This window comes from Nanorana parkeri, unplaced genomic scaffold, assembly GCF_000935625.1.
Source record: "Nanorana parkeri isolate BGI_ZX_2015 unplaced genomic scaffold, ASM93562v1 scaffold922, whole genome shotgun sequence".
Taxonomy (NCBI): domain Eukaryota; kingdom Metazoa; phylum Chordata; class Amphibia; order Anura; family Dicroglossidae; genus Nanorana; species Nanorana parkeri.
The window spans coordinates 25,271-43,361 of record NW_017307190.1 but is presented as its reverse complement, the minus strand read 5'-3'; the positions used below and the strand labels follow the sequence as shown (position 1 = coordinate 43,361).

Here is an 18,091-nt window from a genome sequence, read left to right as displayed (position 1 = left end):
TAGACAGAGATCACACATTGTAGAGGTGACTCAAGGTGGTAGTGTAGCTTCACATTTATTGGCAAATGTATGCAACAAAATCTATTTTTTATATAATCTTATTTTTTTAAAATTTATTTTAGATTTTTTATGTATAATCTTATTTTAATGGATTTCAACAAGTTTAGTAAAGGTCAATAAAACTCAGTTGTAAAAAAGAATAATATAATTGTCTTTTGTTATTAAAAAAAGCAAAAACAAGCATATACGCAATTAAGATATTGCAAACACAAATGTAGCAAAAAATATTTCTTAGGTTGTAGTAGGTGTAGCAGCTCACATCCAGTATAGGGTTGGTGTAACTGGCGTTCTTCAAATACATGAGCTAAGGAAGAGATAGGTCACCGGAAGGGGGGATGAAGGTACAAAGGGTAAGTAGGGGTGAGGATTGGGTAGTTAAAAGAAGACAAATCAGGTTAATATAGAAAACAATTATTTGTTTCTATATTAACCTGGAATGTTGATGCAGTTAATTAGTTAGGAATAATTTCCAACCAAAAAACCTAACACAAATTGCATTGCACAAACAGCTTTTACTACTATAATGCTCTACCCAAGTCTAATTATAAGTCTGATTTTTAAATATTTTTTTCAATAGATTAATCAAGTCTAAGTGATGTAAATATAGAAGGTTTGAAAGCTTTAAAGAAGTATTAATTTTATAATTCTTCCAAACTCTTTATGAGACATAAACGTGGATTGAATCTATTCTCTATGACATCAATGTGGAACTTTTTGGTAAAATCTCTCAGTGATTTCAGGACTATTGAACATATCACCATGGAATAACACTAGATAGATAGAGAACATCCAATGAAAAAGTAATGGAAAAACTTGTTGTTTGTGCTCACCCTTCATGTGGACATTCCAGGTCTTTCGCTCTTCTTCATTGATTTCCCGCAGAGCACAGTAAGTGGGGTTGAATGTCAGCAAGCGAGCAGATTTTGGCTTACAAAAAGGCTGGCACAAGCGAAGTAGGGCAGCACCCAAGTTCAAAAAGAAGCTATCGGAAGCATAAGTCTGGAGGAAAATTTCAGGGACCTGGCTGGCCCAGATTTTAGCACGACCAGCATTGGCATGTAGACAGTTCCCTAGCCATAATAAGATATGGTGTTTGGTATCTGCAGATAATTGAAGGAGGTTCTTCAGAAGCTGATAAATCTTCTCATGAAACTGAGCCATGAACTGATCAAGAGAGAAATGACAAGCCAAGAGTTATATACAACGTGCAGCTAACCAACAATGATCTGTATTTATTCTGTCTGCTTCGGAGCCAAAATCCATATATATTTGCACATATTTGAACTTATTCTGCCATTTAAAAAATAGCCAGAGAATCTTCTATACAAAAACATTTATGTCCTACAAGACTCGGAGATTGAATGAAAGATATGCTGAAATTTTGCATTTAAGAATCCAATCAATACATTCTTTTGGATTTGAGAAATACAATGGCCCTGATTCATTAAGCTACGATACTGGATACACCAGCCGTGCAGGTTTGTGTCCCCATGGCTTTCAGGGCAACCTCAAGGGAGGTTGAAAAATAAGACACCTTTCCCATACCGCCAATGCTTAAAAGAAGAACTCCTAGAAAACATTTTATTCACCCTTGCAGTGGGAACCCCCGCACTACAAAGATGAACTACTCATTTTTGCCTAGGTTCAAAATTAACACTTATACTCACCCGAAGCTCCAAGCCAGCAAGTTGTTTCAGCGCTCCTTCCAGCCTGTCACCTGCACTGCAGCATTGGACTATTCCTTGACGTCCTCACGTCTATACGCTGTGTATAGAATGCGTTTACTCAGGGACCTTAGACCGCTGCAGCTGAGGGGGAGAGAAGCTGGAAGGACCGGTTTAGAAACAAGCCGGATCCACGGTTCAGGTCAGTATAACTTTTGTTTTTGGAGCCTAGACAAAAATGAGCAGGTACCCCCGCAGTGCAAGAGTTAAAAAACACGTTTCCTGCAATTCTGCTTTAAAGAGTATTTCCACTTTTGCAGTCAAATTTGAGAAATCCCCACTAAATGATTGTTATGTTTTCCCATTCACACAACCTCCCTAAAAGAACTTTTTGAAATAGAAATGTCTTGCCTTTTAGTTGTTTCTTTGGTGAAAACCTTTGTGCAGATCCCAGGATACTCGGAGCAGTTTAAAAGTGAAAGTAGAGAGACAAACTAAGGGACAGACTCAGCTTCCTCTCCTTAACATACAAATTCTCTAAGTCTTTAACCCTTTGTTAAGAGAGGCATTGTTCAAATCTAGTTTACCACATATAATGAGATGTGCCAGCCAGTACAGGCAGAGTTAATTAGAGTAAACATAACTTCTCACAGCTCCTCCTAAATACTACATAGGAGGAAACCAGGTAGGATTTAAACAAGTAAAAAATCACTTAAAAATGTATGTAGCAATGTTTCTATATTTATTTTTAGTTCCGAGATGTGAATTGGAACACATATAAAGTAACAGATATATATAAAAAAAAAGGGGTTATCCCAATTTGGTTGCAATAGGGAAAATACACTTTCACAATGGCAAGTATAGGTTTTCGATACATAGGCTTTGCTCGCTATGGTCCAGTGAGTATGGGAATAAGTTTATGCACTACCATCTGCCCCTTGGTAAACTGGTAAAGGGGTCCTTTGCACCTCATATACATTCATCTAAAGACCAATCTAAACAGAAAAAACACCTCGCCCTTGTTAGAAAGTAATTCTTCTTGATTGAACTTCAGAATCAGGATCTCCAGTGCTTCTATATCCTACCCACACCCATATAATTCTTGACGTTCTTAACATTGGTCAGAGAGATGAAAACACACTTTCCTCCACACTTGTCTGTCAACCAGAGGCATGATAACCATTTCTAGGCCAAGGGGTTTTTCAGTCATCGGCTAGGCTCTGAGGGCAGAGGGTGCCTGTGCTCCCTGTTTTTGGGTTGATGAGAAGGGATTTAGCCTGGCAAACTTTACTAAATCAGGCTAATTGAAAGGACTATTTTACCTGATGGATATTTGATTCTTGCACTTTAATCTCCTGTGCACTGGAACGCGATGGGTTTAGAAAATATCCATGATTTTCTACCACACCAGGGGTACGTAAGAGACAGGAAATGCTGAGAATTTCACCCAGCAATGTCTTTTGGTATTGATGCCCATTCGCTGGATCTTGAGGTTGAATGTGTTTCACAAAAACCTACATAAAGAATAAAAACATTTCTGTATAAACAGCCAATTAAAAGATAAAACAACAAAAGCAGCTTTGTTTTCACTATTCACCTTCAATCCTGAGATTTCCCCTGCAGCCCTCAGTCTGATGGCTAGCATCATTTAACCTACTTTCTCTAAGCCCAGGTTGTAATAAACCAGTCTCAGCCTGTGACTGGACAGTAAAAAGAGAGAAGCAGCACAGTGATGAGCTCATCCATCAATCGCTCTGCTTTCCCTTCTAATTAGCATGCTTCTTGTCAACACATGAACAGATTGACTTCTTGTGCTGCTTCTCCCTCTCACACTCCAGCCCTGCTCTACAGGGAATGAAAGGCTGATACTAGCTCAAATTCATGTACTTACATTGCTTGCATTTAAAAATACAGCCAATTATGAATTAATAATTACAGATGTGCGTTTATTTGTGTCTGTTATAGCTACCTAACATTCAGCTTTAAAGTTATATTACACACAAGGAATCTATTGATACTGTTATTTAAAATGTTAGATCCATCCAAAGTTGCACCCTCCTATTTATCCCACATTACTTATTCAAGACAGCAGCAAAAGATGCTCTAAAGCTAGAGGAGTCAGGGAAATTGATAAATTACTGGCAGGTAAGCGTTCACAGACCTGCGATTAGCAGATGTACATGTTGCCTGTTATATTTTAAAGGGCCGCTGTCGATACGTCAGAACTTCCTTTCTCCCCATACAAGTCAATGGGAAAGCATAAGCAGGTTGATGTCGCTTAGAAGGAAGTCAAAAGGTATCTGTCAATGAACTGTGAATTGTCTCAAGAACATCTCAAACTGATGTCAAGTGCAAGCGATAGCAACTGAAAGCAACTGTATTTGCCTAAAAAAGCCCGAAGCCTGTCACCAAGACACTAACGTTCTTGGCAAGTAAAAAAGAGGCAGATACACCTATATTTCTATGTTAAATGCAAGCTGTCACACAGAACTGGCAGGAGAAACACAGCCAAAAGAAAAAGACCTCAATTAGGGAAAAAAACAACATAAAAAAATGAATTCCACACAAACTGCTCAAATGTTTAATCACTTGAACCTTGGATGTTGTATACACACTTTGCAGGAATTCAGGTTTGGGTCTGCTGGAGTGTAACTGTCAGGAGCCACTATCAGTTTAAAAGCCAAAGTTCTGGTCTGTGCAGCCACTTCTAATGCACTTATCACTACAAACAGCGAGTCACAACAATCAGTGGTAGCTGCAAACATTTTGTTACATTGTAATAGGGTGCAGCTGTCCAATCAGTAGGCTATGGCAGCCCTACCCAACCAGGGTGTCACCTGGCTCTGTCAGGGGTGCTGCAAATTTCTGCGCAGCATCATGTGTTTCCATGGTGTAGACGGGCCCCTAAAGAAGGGGGGGCTCTTGATGTGAGGACAGGACTCTAATGTGAATGGAGGAACTCTGATGTGAAAGAGAGGGCTTCAGATGTGATGGATGGCTTCTGATGTAATGGCGGGGGGGAGGAGGGCAAATTTTTTGTGTGGGGTCCCCCTAAAATTCCATATCAGACCCCTATCTAGGATAAGGGTCTGGTATGTATTTTGGGGGCCAACACACATCGTTTCTTTTTTTGCTCCCTAAAGGTATACACTTTGAAGTAGCAGTATGTACTTTTTATGTTTTTTTACCTTTTAGATTGGGGAACATCAAGATCCTGTATACTTTTAAAGGGTGCAGTGACTAAAAAAAAAGGTTAAGAAACGCCGACATGAGCCCTTACTGCTTCTTAGGTCAGAGTTCTGCTCATTGGTTAGGGAGGATGATGTTAATTCATTGTCAAATGATCAGGCTGGAGGGGGAGAGGTGACACGGGAAACCACAAAGCTAAACTAAGAAGCTGGATTATTAAATAAGGAAAGAAGTGTTCATTGTGCAAAAGATGCCTATATCACAAGAATGGCTGAACTGCATTACAAATCCTTTGAAAAGGAACTGTTAACATTAAAATATTTATTTCAACTGTGTGTTTAGCCATTTCACTTTAAAGGAGAACTATGAGGCGAGTGCTTTTCACTCACCTCATAGTTCTAGCCGACCTGTGACAATGAGACTGTCACAGGTCGGCTCAGTAGATCGGGAGGTGAGCGAACACATACCGGGTTCGCTCGCCTCTCGATCCTGTCACGGCTCTCTGCCGTGACAGGGGGAGGGGCTGGATTCCCCTCTCCCCCTCCGATCTGCCAGCGCTGACTGGCGGAACGGACGGGGGAGGGGGCGGGTACAGCTGGCTCTGCCTCTAGATAGGCAGAGCCAGCTGTCACTCACGCAGCTGGGCAGATCCCGTCATCTATGTCGGGATCCGCTCCGGCTGAGGCGTCTCAGTATACCGCGAGCTGTAGCTCGCGGTATACTGAGCTTAGGGTAACGGGAGGACGCTAGTTTGTGTCCCCCCGTTACCCTAAGGAGAACTATGGGGAAAATTACTGACCCCATAGTTCTCCTTTAATCTTTATGTGAAGTTTTCATGTAGCAAAGTAGATAAGGATACATTCATGGTATGCCTACATTAGGTTTTCTTTTGCTCACCTTTGCAAAGTCTTTTTGCTTGGTACAATATAGAAGTAGGTCGAGATAACTGTATAGAAGCATCTGACATAAATCCAAGTCCCGGACACGTTCAAGAATCACATCAAACACTGGGAGGAAAACTTCATTGAAGGAGCGCACTTCTTCATCTGCAAGAAGCGCCTCAATGATTTCCTCCAAGAACTCTACCACCTCTTCGAAATCTAAAAGAAAGTATTGAGCATGACTGCAAAGATTGATAGTCAGGAGCTTACAGCTCAGGAATAAACTCAGTACTATGTTTTACCATTATAAATACAACACTTAGGGCTTATGAACATATGCGCATTTAGAAACGTACAACGTAAATTTGGATTTTTTTCTGCACCTGGTGACCACACCTGGTGTTTACAGCCGCCCATAGACATAAATGGTTGTGCATGGCTGAACACAAAAAGTCTGCATTTAGAGAACACATCGGTATGCAATACACAGGTTTATGCGAGTACATAAGTATACCTGTGTACAGCCCTTCATGTCTATGGGTGGCTGTATGCACAGCTGTGTATCCTCTGTGCAGGAAAAAAAAGGCCCTTACATGCGCCTGTGTGCATGAGCCATTAGAGGTCTTTTAAAAAATATTTTCACACAACATTATTTCAATTTAATCCAATTAAATGTGTGAATCCTGGGTGAAAGTTTTGTAAATATGGTGTGAAAACATTTATATACTAGTGATGCACCGATACTAGAATCACCGAATATTGATTGGCTGGGAAGCCAAACAGCATGGAGCCAACTTCCCGGGCAATCAAGAAGCCAGGTGGTGGATAATGACGGCTTCCTGCTAGTGGAAGTACCGGTATCTCTAGTCTGTGTCGGCGAGTACTGAAAGATAAATATCTGTACTAGTACTCGATACCGAAAAACTGGTATCGGTGCATCCCTAATATATACCCCTAAAAGTCTATAAATAGACACTTTTTGTATTGGATTGTTGTAAAGGACTAGAACCCGTATCAGGTTTTTAATTGGTGCGTTTGGAAGATTCACGCTATTTGCCTGGTGACCACTGTCATTAGGACAGAAAGTGATGGGAAATGAAAAAAGGTTAAAAGGAGAACTATGGGGTCAGTGCTTTTCCCCATAGTTCTCCTACGGGTAACGGGAGAACACAAACTAGCGTTCTCCCTTGACCCAAAGCTCCGTATACCGCGAGCTACAGCTTGCGGTATAGTGAGACGCCGCAGCCGGGACAGATCCCCACATTGCTGTCGAGATCCACCCAGCTGCGGAATTGACAGCTGGCTCTGCCTTTTCCCCATAGTTCTCCTAAGGGTAACGGGAGAACACAAACTAGCGTTCTCCCTTGACCCAAAGCTCCGTATACCGCGAGCTACAGCTTGCGGTATACTGAGACGCTGCAGCTGGGACAGATCCCCACATTGCTGTCGAGATCCACCCAGCTGCGGGATTGACAGCTGGCTCTGCCTATCCAGAGGCAGAGCCTGCTGAGCCCGCCCCCTCCCCCGTCTGTTTTGCCAGTCAGCACTGGAGGATCGGACAGGGGAGGGGGGGAATCCCTACACGGAGCCGTGAATGACGGTCACGGCTCTCTGCAGGGATAGATCGAGAAGTGAGCGAGCGACGGTATGTGTCCACTCACTTCCCGATCTACTGAGCTGACCTGTGACAGTTTCATTGTCACAGGTCGGCTCAGATTATGAGGCTGAGTGAAAATCACTTGCCTCATAATTCTCCTTTAAGAGTTGCGACCAGATCAAAAGCCTATGGTATATTTTCCAATGGAGAAACCTGACAACTCTTGGGGTATTCTCCTTTGAAGAGCTCTCCTCTCATTCTATGTTGTGTCACAGGGAGAGGGGGGAGGAAGTGAAGGGAAATCTCCCCACTGAGACACAAACAACACAAAATTAACCGTCAGAAGTTTTAACTCGTCATATTCTATCCAAGACTATAAGGAATAGTGCTGGCTATACATACACTTTAATACAACCCATAAATCTCAACAACCACTCTATAAGTCATATTATAACAAAGAAAGGAGAATGAATATATCAACTACACTCTTAACACAGATTTATAATATAGAAAACCATGCATGCATTCATTTTCAAGAGATTATTCAATACTCACTTGCCCCTTGTAATCCCTCAAGCATCAAGTCTACCACTTGCGCTGGAACATCTTGCCCCTGATAGATCTCTGGGGTAAGTAGAAGAGTGCGTGCATTTGAAACAGACAGAGCCTTGCAACGAACTGCATATGGCAGCAGATTCTCTGGTACCTTAGTGACCTGTACAGACAAGTGAAATATAGTAACAAAGATACAAGAAAAGGCCCATTGCTCAGTTTATGTTTGGTAGGGTAGAGCGTTGAGGGAAGAAGTCATCTCATTTAGCAACAATTATCTTTGAGGCAGGGCATATACCAATGGTACTGTATCGCCTTAGAGAATATAAGAGGAAATACAACAAAAAGTGAAAGCATCATGCAAAAATGATGAGCAAGAAATAACTTCACTGAGCAGCTAAGTACAAGCAATGAGAGGCATACAGTGCTCCCAAGGAAATGCAAATAAGTCTCTCAAAAAGGAAATAACTTCACTGGAGTGCTACATATCAATGCTTCAAGTGACTTGTTCACTAGAAAAAAATAAAGCTGCTATCCGGTATAAAATGCAGACACAAAATGCTGGCTGCACATACATGTACCAGCTTTCCTTATGCCCTCTATGTTTGAATGTTGGTCAGTTCACAAAGCTCTGGCACTTCCTGGTAGTAATGGAGCTTGCCTGTCGGTTCCCTCTTTCCACACACCGTAGTGATGGATTTTTTTACACTTGAGAAATAACAGTGCTTTGCTCACTCAGAATGCCAGTCCAGCATAGAGGGGGCAATGAAAGCTGCTGCCACTATGTGCAGACACCTCTAGGTGTGTTCACTTTATACCTACTAGCAACCTTAGTCACTTTATAGGCAACCTGTCAGAACAGAAATGTGAGAAATGCCATTGCTGACTCATTTGAGATGGTGCAATTCTTCTCCTTGCTTCAGTATTCAGTGATTCACAGTCTCAGAAAATTGAAAGGCATATTAGGTGTCCAGACATGAATTATACACATGCTTGTTCCAGGTCAGAGACTCACCAAGTAATAAAGGAACGATAAGAATGACAGCCCAGCATCCTGAACCTTCAACAACAAGTCAGCAATGACAGCTCTCATATTTGAATCCTCTCAGGTGGATAAAATCTTCCTACCAGTACATAGTATTACAGTGAAGTCACTTCGGTGGTGCTTTGCATGCTGACCAGACTTATTAGTCATATTCTAATGAGACTAAGATTGCCAAATCAGAACTATCCACAGTTGGATGTTATGAGTTAGCAAAGCATGTGTAATGCTTTAAACACACAAAGGGTGATTGACTGACAGGCTTGCCATGTAAAAAATGGCATTTACCCAGAAGTGTTTTCTCCTTTTGGAGAGACTAAAAGAGTGATGGATAAATCCTTATCACTTGGTTAAATTTTCACCTCCTTCTTGGCTCTCTGGAAACAGGAAAACAGGAAGGGGAAGATGTGCTTTTCTCCAGCATCTCTCTCTGCAGACAGGTTTGGAGCTCCAGAGGATGTCATGCATATCACATATTTTCCTGGCTCAGGCAGTAGAAGGCGAGTAAATACAGCCTACAACAAATGCAACAAATGGTTACATATCCAGAAATAGAACATGAATAAAAAACTTTCAAGTTGACAAACTACAACGTGGTCATAGCTTCTTAGGTCCTTCTTCAGGTATCACAGATAAACGTAGCCTACCAATGCAAAATATGCTTCTATACTAACTTATGTGAAACAATCCCTGATTTTCCTCTGTGATGTACCTGTTCTATATTGTCCATGTCCAACCAATCCTGCCCATCCAGGTCAGAACCCAGCTCTTCCAGGTACACACAGCGCAGAGGGATTCCATTACCACTTTTCATACTGGGATCACCTGAAAAAGAGAATATGTGAAACACCAATACATATATGTATACAAAGTTTAACCCAATACAACAGACGTGGGCTGGATAAATCCAGGTCACCATAAAGAATGGAAAATGTCCCCCGGTCATTCTGCCCTAATGTTTCTCCACCAAGATCTTTAGTTAGCTAGGGAACTGCTATACGGCTCGGAAGCAGGACTTGGATGGCTCTGCCTCACATGACAAAGGGCAGAAGGATCTTATGTCCCCGTATGTCCTGCTTCCATCAGTGCGCAGGGTGTGCATGGTCACCCATCTAATCATTAAAAGGGCTGAGTAAGGGAGCTTTCAAAAATAAATGTATAATGGACTTGTAAATAGTAGTCCGCACTCCCCCAACTCTATACCTACTCAATCCTTTTGAAAGTAAATGTAGATCTGACCCTCAGGCTTATGGTCTGATATCTCTAATCTACACCTCCATCGTATCTTCCAAGTGCACAGTTGTTAGAATGTACCACACTAATTGGAAATTGGACTCAACTCCCCTCTAACCGTCTAAAGACTGGCAGGACATTTGGCAGACTCGAAAGGTCTAGAGCTTGTAAAATGTTTCTATATGTGGTACTACACCCCAACCTGCTTTCATGGTTGTTATCACTCAGGTGCATATTTGGTGAACCTGCCCAACTTTGAATCAATATATGGGTTCATAACCTCGTTCATACATTACTGCAAACTAACTTTCACAAGGACCCATATAACATTTTACGTAATAAACAAATTCCTCCTCTATTTCAGGGGTGGACAAATATGGAAAATATAGAGTTCTGGAGCCAGTCTGTCAAGTCCAGGAGCCAACAGGATTTTTTTTTCAGACCCAGCTTCATTGACAACTATAGACAACTTCAACAATTAGGCACCAGCTGTAATTTTGAAGGAGAATTGGCTGCCTGGCTCCTGGGATTTGTCCAGCCCTGCTCTTTTTCATTCTGAACGTGCTTCACTGCTATCAAATGAACTTTTGGAAAAGGTTGGAAAACATCCACCCTAAGATTAGAAGCCATTAAAAATTGGTTTACTGGAATAATAATCAATGAGAAATGAATGGCTATCTTGGCGATACCCACTCTAAATTCCACCTCGTATGGCAACTGTGGATATTTTACTTTCAACTCCCAAGATTTGACAACTTTTTTTTGCCAAACATTTTATTGTCTAGAGAGCTAATACACTGGAATTCCCATTTTCCCACCCTCCCTTAATATAGGCATTTAAATAAATATAGTTAAAATATTATATAGCATATCTTCTTTTATTCTACCAATTTATTCTACCAAAAATATAATACTTCTTTAATAACCATTTCTTAAGTCAGACAAAAAACAACAAAAAAAGGAAAGAAATGGGACCCCTCTAAATCTGTATACCTCACCAGTTTGAGACCATTGTTAATGTACCAAAGACATCACCAAAACCTAGTCGGCATGTGTCCTAAATTCCAACTAGCATGGCCATATTTTATAGAATCGTTTGCATTGGCCTTTAGATGATAGAACCATCTCTTCCATATTACAGATATCATCAATTCTTTTTCGAACCACTGGTGTAAAGAAGGGATGGAGATCTTCTTCCAATAGAGTGGTATCAAGTAGGTGAGGGATCAGTGAACATTTATATCTAGCTGTAGATTCTACAGTGCGATGGAATAACATACACCACGGGTCATCCTCAATAGAAGAACCCATAATTTTTCAACATAAGTCCTCACCTGACCCCAATTTCACTGTATAATGGGGCAAGTCCTGTTCCTTCCTTTCACATGTTCTTGAACTCTTCTTTCCTACCTCCAGTCCTTCAAGTGTCTTAAGATTTTACTTGCATATTTCCATGGTACATCATATCAAACATTGCACTTTCACCTTCTACTCTTTGGCTTGCCTGACTATGCTCTTTGTAACCTTATGTCATCATGCTTTAGTACTGGCTACATTAATGTTGATGCCTATCCGACAATTCCTGTTACAATCGGTGGAATATCATACCTTTTTTTTTGCATGCGTTTTTGATGCGCTTGCAGATCCAGAGCAGGTAAAATAGGGCTTGCTGCAGTTTTTTCACCTGCTCTGGACCTGCACGCTGCGATGTGAACTGGAGCAAAAAATACCATTGGAATACATTGGGCGCAGTTTTGATCCGGTCTGCAACTGCTCTGCACCTGCTCCGCGCTTGGTGTGAACAAGGCCTTAAAGTTGACAATTTCATACTTACTGTTATCCAATGTGATAAGAAAGATTCTCTGAATCATATGGTTGATATTCAGCTGTTCACATATTTCTTGCTGAGATCGAAATGAGCGGCTTATTTCTGCCACAGAATCATCGCAGTCATCCAAGCTCTCTGAAACACTGTTGTCAGAATCATCCTGACTCTCGCCTGTGTCCTCTATAAAAGCAGAAAAGGTAATTGGTTATCATAAAATACTACTAGAAATGGGGATGTTGAGCTTATTAAATAAAAATTTGAGAAAGAAAATGTAACTGTCATACTGTATAATAAAAAAAAGAAAAGGAATTGTTTTGGCTATTGTGGACATCTTCCACATAAGATCAATAATTCTGAATAAGACCGATTAGGTTAAATTCATAGAACATAAATTCAAAATAATAGTCGCATGGTACTGTATTTCTTCAACTTAAACCCCTTTGTGACAGGAGACGTACACTGTACGTCCCGCCCCGAAGTGCCCAAATAACTGCTCACGTTCACGGTACGTGGTCAGCTATTTGGGGCTCTGTAATGTTGGTATCCGCTGAGAATCAGTGGTTACCGTTCGATAATGGATGCCTCAGTATTGAGGCATCCATTAATGAAAGAGTTAAGTCAGTGAGAGCAGAGCGGCTTTTACTGCTCTCACTGACAGCTGGTATAGATCGGGAAATCCCAATGTATACCGGCTTTTTTCTTCTAAACTTTCAGCAATAGAAACATTCAGATACATGTTTTTATTGCCGATACAATGTTGCAGGTTTTCTGATCGTTGTTGGAACAATCAGAAAACCTTTAGTGACATCTGATCCTGAAATGCTGCAGGATTAGTCTCACTAACTTTATTATTGGTTGTTCTTATGTTTGAAGCAGCCTAATAATAACCAAAAATTAATTAAATTATCAAGCAGTAATAGTGAGATTCGTTCACAATGACTGGTTGATATAATTTAAATAAAAAAATGTAAAAAATATATTTTAAAGTGTAAAAAAAATTAAAATAAATGTGACAAATAAAAACGATATATAATTAAATATATTTTTATACTATCATTAATATATAAAATTAACCCACTGCAATGAAAATCGGCAGCTGAGCTGCAGATTTGTTTTTCACCCTAAGGGGTTAATTTTTTTAATTGATCCCCCTCATGACAATGTTCAAAGTATGACGCTGTCACTAAGTGTGACACTTGGTGACAGTGACATTGTATGCCAGGTGACCACTTTTAGCTTTTAGATTAAAATGTTAGGTTTTAGGCCGAGAAACCACAGAAACATTTCTAAAATCCTAGGGATGTAAGCTTAATAAAAAGGACAAATACATGAATGTATTTATTGCATTTATTTTAGCTGTGCTGTTTTGCTAAAAAAAAATACTACAAATCAAAACTGGGGAAAAAGTGTTTTTTTTCCTCTTTTTTTATATTTTATTCATCCTAAGTGAGGCGTTAGGTACACATATGTGATATAAACACATAGCCCTATCTGTCCTCTAAAGCAGTGCTCCCCAACCTTTTTATCGCCGCGGACCGGTCAACGTTTGATAATTTTACCGCGGCCCGCTGATGGGGGGACGTTGATTGTTTATATTTTAGATTGGAATCACCTGTCCCGATTAAATCCATATTTCAAGTAGGACTCATGGTATTGTCTTTTAAAAGTTACATGTTTCTTTGATGTTGAAGGCCCTTCTTCTGTCTCTTCACTGGGCCTTTTCTTTTTCCCAAGGAAACTTTCTAACGACGTCTGTTTCGTACTAATGTTTGCTAATTTGTGGGTTAAATTTGAGCAAACACAATATACACGTACACCAAGCACTGTTAAACATGAGAAAGTACCGGTGAACAGAGAGAAGAGCGATACACACCTTCTCTTTACCAAAGCTACAACGCCACTGCCGCTTGCAGCCGCTCAGCTCCAGACGTCACCTAAAACCACCCCGATATCACGATATTTTGCACATGAGCGGTATTGGTGCGGCTTTAGGTGACGTCTCTCAGCTCCCAGTTAACCTCTCGTCCTGGAAAGTCAGACAAACCCGAGAGAAATACACCACAGTAAATAAAATGGAAATAATGTAATGTTCCTTGGGCGGCCCGGTACCATTTGATCCACGGACCGGTACCGGTCCGCGGGCCCGGGGGTTGGGGACCACTGCTCTAAAAAACAATACTCGTGGGTGCACTTTGTAAGAAAATATATTACTGACGTGGAATCACACAGCAAAAATTTAAAAAGTGTGTCAGTCATTTACGAACAGAAACTAAAAACAAGCTCAGTCATGAAGGTGTTAATGAGCAAGTATCAACTTGTTTCAGAACCAAGTTGGAGGTGCGTCAACAATAGTCATTTAATATCTACATAGGTGGGATGAGTGGTCCATGACATAGCATAATAGAGCGTGTTCACCTCAATTCAATCCCTGAAAATTAAACTTATTAAAAGCTATTGTGCAACATGTGTTTCAATTGGTAGAACGTCTAGCAACAAAAAATTCAGATTGACCCCCTTTAAGCCCAACTCCAAGGAAATTAAGAGTTTTTCCTTGCAGTAGGGCTGTCCCTGCAAGGTTTAACTGCTTGTTTATGTCTAGGGGGCAGGATAAAGCGGTTTTACTTACCTGATCCCCATTCTTTCGGAAGTCAGCACTTTCTTATTCTAGCTGTCCACTCCAGCTGTGGACTGTCCCTCAGCGTCCTTGTGTACAATGCAGGGCTATGGAGTCTGCATTGTACTTGATGAAATCAGCAGTCCTAAGACCACAAGTGCACAAGGTGTAAAGGTGGCCATACACCGCACAACCCTCGCAAGACTTTTGTCTTGCGATGGTTTTAAAGTAATTTAAAAAAAACTTACGATCTGCCCATCGTGGACAGGCAGATCGTACTTGCGATCATCGCAACCTCTCCGCGCTGAGGGACGGGCTTCCGATGACTGCAATGCTGAATGGGCAGTGTGTGCGTGAGTACACCGGCCCGTTCGGCAGTTGTCGAACAAGCACGCCACTAACCCGCTGAGAATCGTACGATTCTCGGCGGGTTTTCCAGCCTGCTTGTTCGACGGAAGACGTGCGATTGTACAGTAGAAACGGTCACACGCCTTCCATACACTTTGCGATTATCGTACTATCTCGGGATTTCCTGCGGGGAGCGGTCTAGAACGCTGGAGGGTCAGCGGGAGCAGGGATCAGGTATATTGAACACCTTTATCCTGCCCCCTAGGCATAAGTGAGAGGTTAACCCTTGAAGTGTATACTTGAAGGGAATACTTTGAATCTCCCTGGAGTTGGGCTTTAATGAAAAATGGTCAGCATACTTAACAGCATAATGGAAATGTAAACTAGAACTCTTTAATCAAACCAGGTTGGTCAGGGTTGTTTTTAGAGACTCAGACATTCTTGAAACAATATTATAATAAATGTTATCTGTGTTAATTGACTTCACAAGTGATTTCATTGCTGCGGCTTGCAAGTTGTGGCTTTTCTTGGGATTCCTTCGTCTAGATCAGGCCTTCTTAAACTTTCTCCACTCGTGACCCCTTTTTGGCCGAGGAAATTTTTAGGGGACCCCAGCATCGGACGGTGTCTCTCCCCTCTTTCCCTCAACGTCGGTGTTCCCCCCCTCCCCTAGCGTCAGTCGGTGTCTCTCGCCTCCTCTCCCTCCAGCAGCTGTGCTCCACTTCTGCTGGGTTAAAGGAAGCTCCGTCAATGTAAGGCCTGGTTCACACCTGGGTGTTTTGTAGCGCGTTCGAACGCTCTGCAAAACGCTCAAACACCGAAATCCCATTGTTTGGGCGTATTTCAGCCCGTCTGAACGCGCTACAAAACGGCCTACGCCCAAAGAAGTACATGTACTTCTTTGGGGCGTTTTGGTCGCGTGTTTCCACTGGGATACAGCCAAGTAGCCCTCGGAATCGCGGTAAAGAACACCTTCTTGCATGCACGTGCTCAGGAAGGTACCAAGTGCACAGAGGTGGGGGGTATGCGACCTTAAAAACTACACTACACTGCACATTAAACGAAAAGAAAAAAAAAATCTTGCTTCCCCGGCCGCCTGGGCCCCTCACACAACCCCCTTGATGGCGGTCCTGGCCGGGGACTCAGATCGCGACCCCCCTGTTCACTTGTGGGACCCCATATGGGGTCGCGACCCACACTTTAAGAAGCACTGGTCTAGATGACCATTTCCTTCTAATAAGGGAAAGGTGATGAAGCACTGTGATCACTTTATTTATGTATTCAAATTCTGACCTGTGGTAAAAGCAGAAATTTCTCAACTTCTGAATAAACAAAATACTGAAGAGCACTCCTGGCCTCGCCTGCACGTTGCAGCCCCATAGACTTCTATGGGGCTGTCTCCTGCCATCCCCCTTTATCACCAGCCATGGCACACAGCCCTATAGAAGTATATGTGGATGTAATGCCCAGAGAGTGAAACATGCTGCATTGGATGTAAATATTTACGTAGGCCGCTGCCCCTGGATCAAAGTAAGAATGAATCTGTGGAGGGGGTAGAGTGGGTTTGGTTAGATCATGACAAAGGGGTAAAAAATATAAGTACATTTTGTCTTAAAGTGCTTTTATCTTTGGAGGTCCGAGTATGGTTACATTATAGAATTTAGCATTGCCTGTAGCCATATGACTTTACTTCTGATAAAATATTTACCTGACTGCTCTCCAAATTGCTGCTTCTGTCCAGCAGCAAACTGGCGAGCTTCTGCAAGAGACCCAAACAATGCAGCAAAAGGATTTGCTGAGATGCTGTTGTTGTTCTGTTGATCCGTCATGTTATATAACAGCAACTTCCATGAAGTGTCCAATCAACAAAAACCTGCAAGAGTCACACAAAATCTGATATTTACATATATTAAACAATAATGATTATAGTCTGTATTCTTTCCATACAGAATGTAAGCTTGATTTTTACTGTACCAAATAAAAGGTATGGGATTAGACATCCATAAACGTTGAAGCTGGGATCTGCGGTAACGCACATATGTTGGCATGCGTTGTCTTAGGGCTGCCCATTCATATGAAAGGGCTGCCTACTGCACCCAATAAAGGCGCATATACAGTACTTGCAAAGCAGCACACCACTACCCATGGTAGGGTGTTACCATGTGTATGGGCAAGGTGCATTAGGGTGCCATTAAGAATGAATAGTGCTGCAGTGTACCAATGTGCAAAACACGTGTTTTCGCATGTTGTGGTAACAACCACATTCCTGCAGAACAAAGCTGTCAACAGAGCCTTAAAAGAATCACTATAGCCTAAATGTGCCGGGGTCTCTTGTAGCAAACCTGTAGGGCCGGTGCACACCTAGGTGACACCCCACCACGCTGCAATCGTGCACGATTCCACGCGGATTGCCATGCTGTCATGAGACGCCCGATCGCGCTGTGGGTGCCATTATTTTCCAATGGCACCCCAGTCACGACAGGCGACTGGGGTCCAATTTTCTGCGATACACGATGTGTGGCTGTTTTAGCCATAATTGTGTTCAGAAGCACGGGCGGAATTGTGGAGGGAAAACGCGCAATCCGCCCGGCGCGACTGGGGTGCCATTGGAAAATAATGGCACCCACACTGCGATCGTTGCACACATGTGGGACTCCTGAGTGCGCGGCAGTCGCCTAGGTGTGCACCGAGCCTAAAACGGTGCACACTAAAATGTACCTTTTGTAGAATGAATGAGAAATGCAAAAAAAACACGCAAGAAGAAAAGTATCCACAGAAAATGAATTTGTATTTTTATTACATTAAAAAAAAACAAAAAAACTTTAAGAGTAATATAAAGTAGAAACATTGGTTAATAAACTGCAGCAATGATGCCAAAATGATATAACGGTTTATCTGACTAACGCCAAAAAAAGTTACATAATCAAAAGTTATAAAGTATCAAAACCTGGACAAAAGAATCACCAAACAACATTATCACGGTTATTCACAAAAGGGTGAAGGAGAGGCAGGAGAAGGGAACAATCTCGGACAGGGGTGCCCGCAATTTTTGTGTTATGATCTACTTTTCAAATGACGAGCTA

At 41.7% G+C, this 18,091-nt stretch overlaps 1 protein-coding gene across 1 annotated transcript in view; it reads right to left on the bottom strand.

Moving 5' to 3' along the window:
* The window catches only part of UBE4A (ubiquitination factor E4A), a 38,659-nt gene that overhangs the window by 17,621 nt on the left and 2,947 nt on the right, over positions 1 to 18,091 (bottom strand). The window contains exons 2-9 of the mRNA XM_018566170.1: positions 16,717 to 16,881; positions 12,053 to 12,226; positions 9,698 to 9,810; positions 9,348 to 9,500; positions 7,947 to 8,106; positions 5,811 to 6,013; positions 3,047 to 3,238; positions 891 to 1,224 (exon numbers count right to left, since the gene is read on the bottom strand). Of these exons, the coding sequence (XP_018421672.1) occupies positions 891 to 1,224; positions 3,047 to 3,238; positions 5,811 to 6,013; positions 7,947 to 8,106; positions 9,348 to 9,500; positions 9,698 to 9,810; positions 12,053 to 12,226; positions 16,717 to 16,837 (1,450 nt within the window). The 5' untranslated portion in view covers positions 16,838 to 16,881. The remainder of the gene's footprint in view (positions 1 to 890; positions 1,225 to 3,046; positions 3,239 to 5,810; positions 6,014 to 7,946; positions 8,107 to 9,347; positions 9,501 to 9,697; positions 9,811 to 12,052; positions 12,227 to 16,716; positions 16,882 to 18,091) is intronic.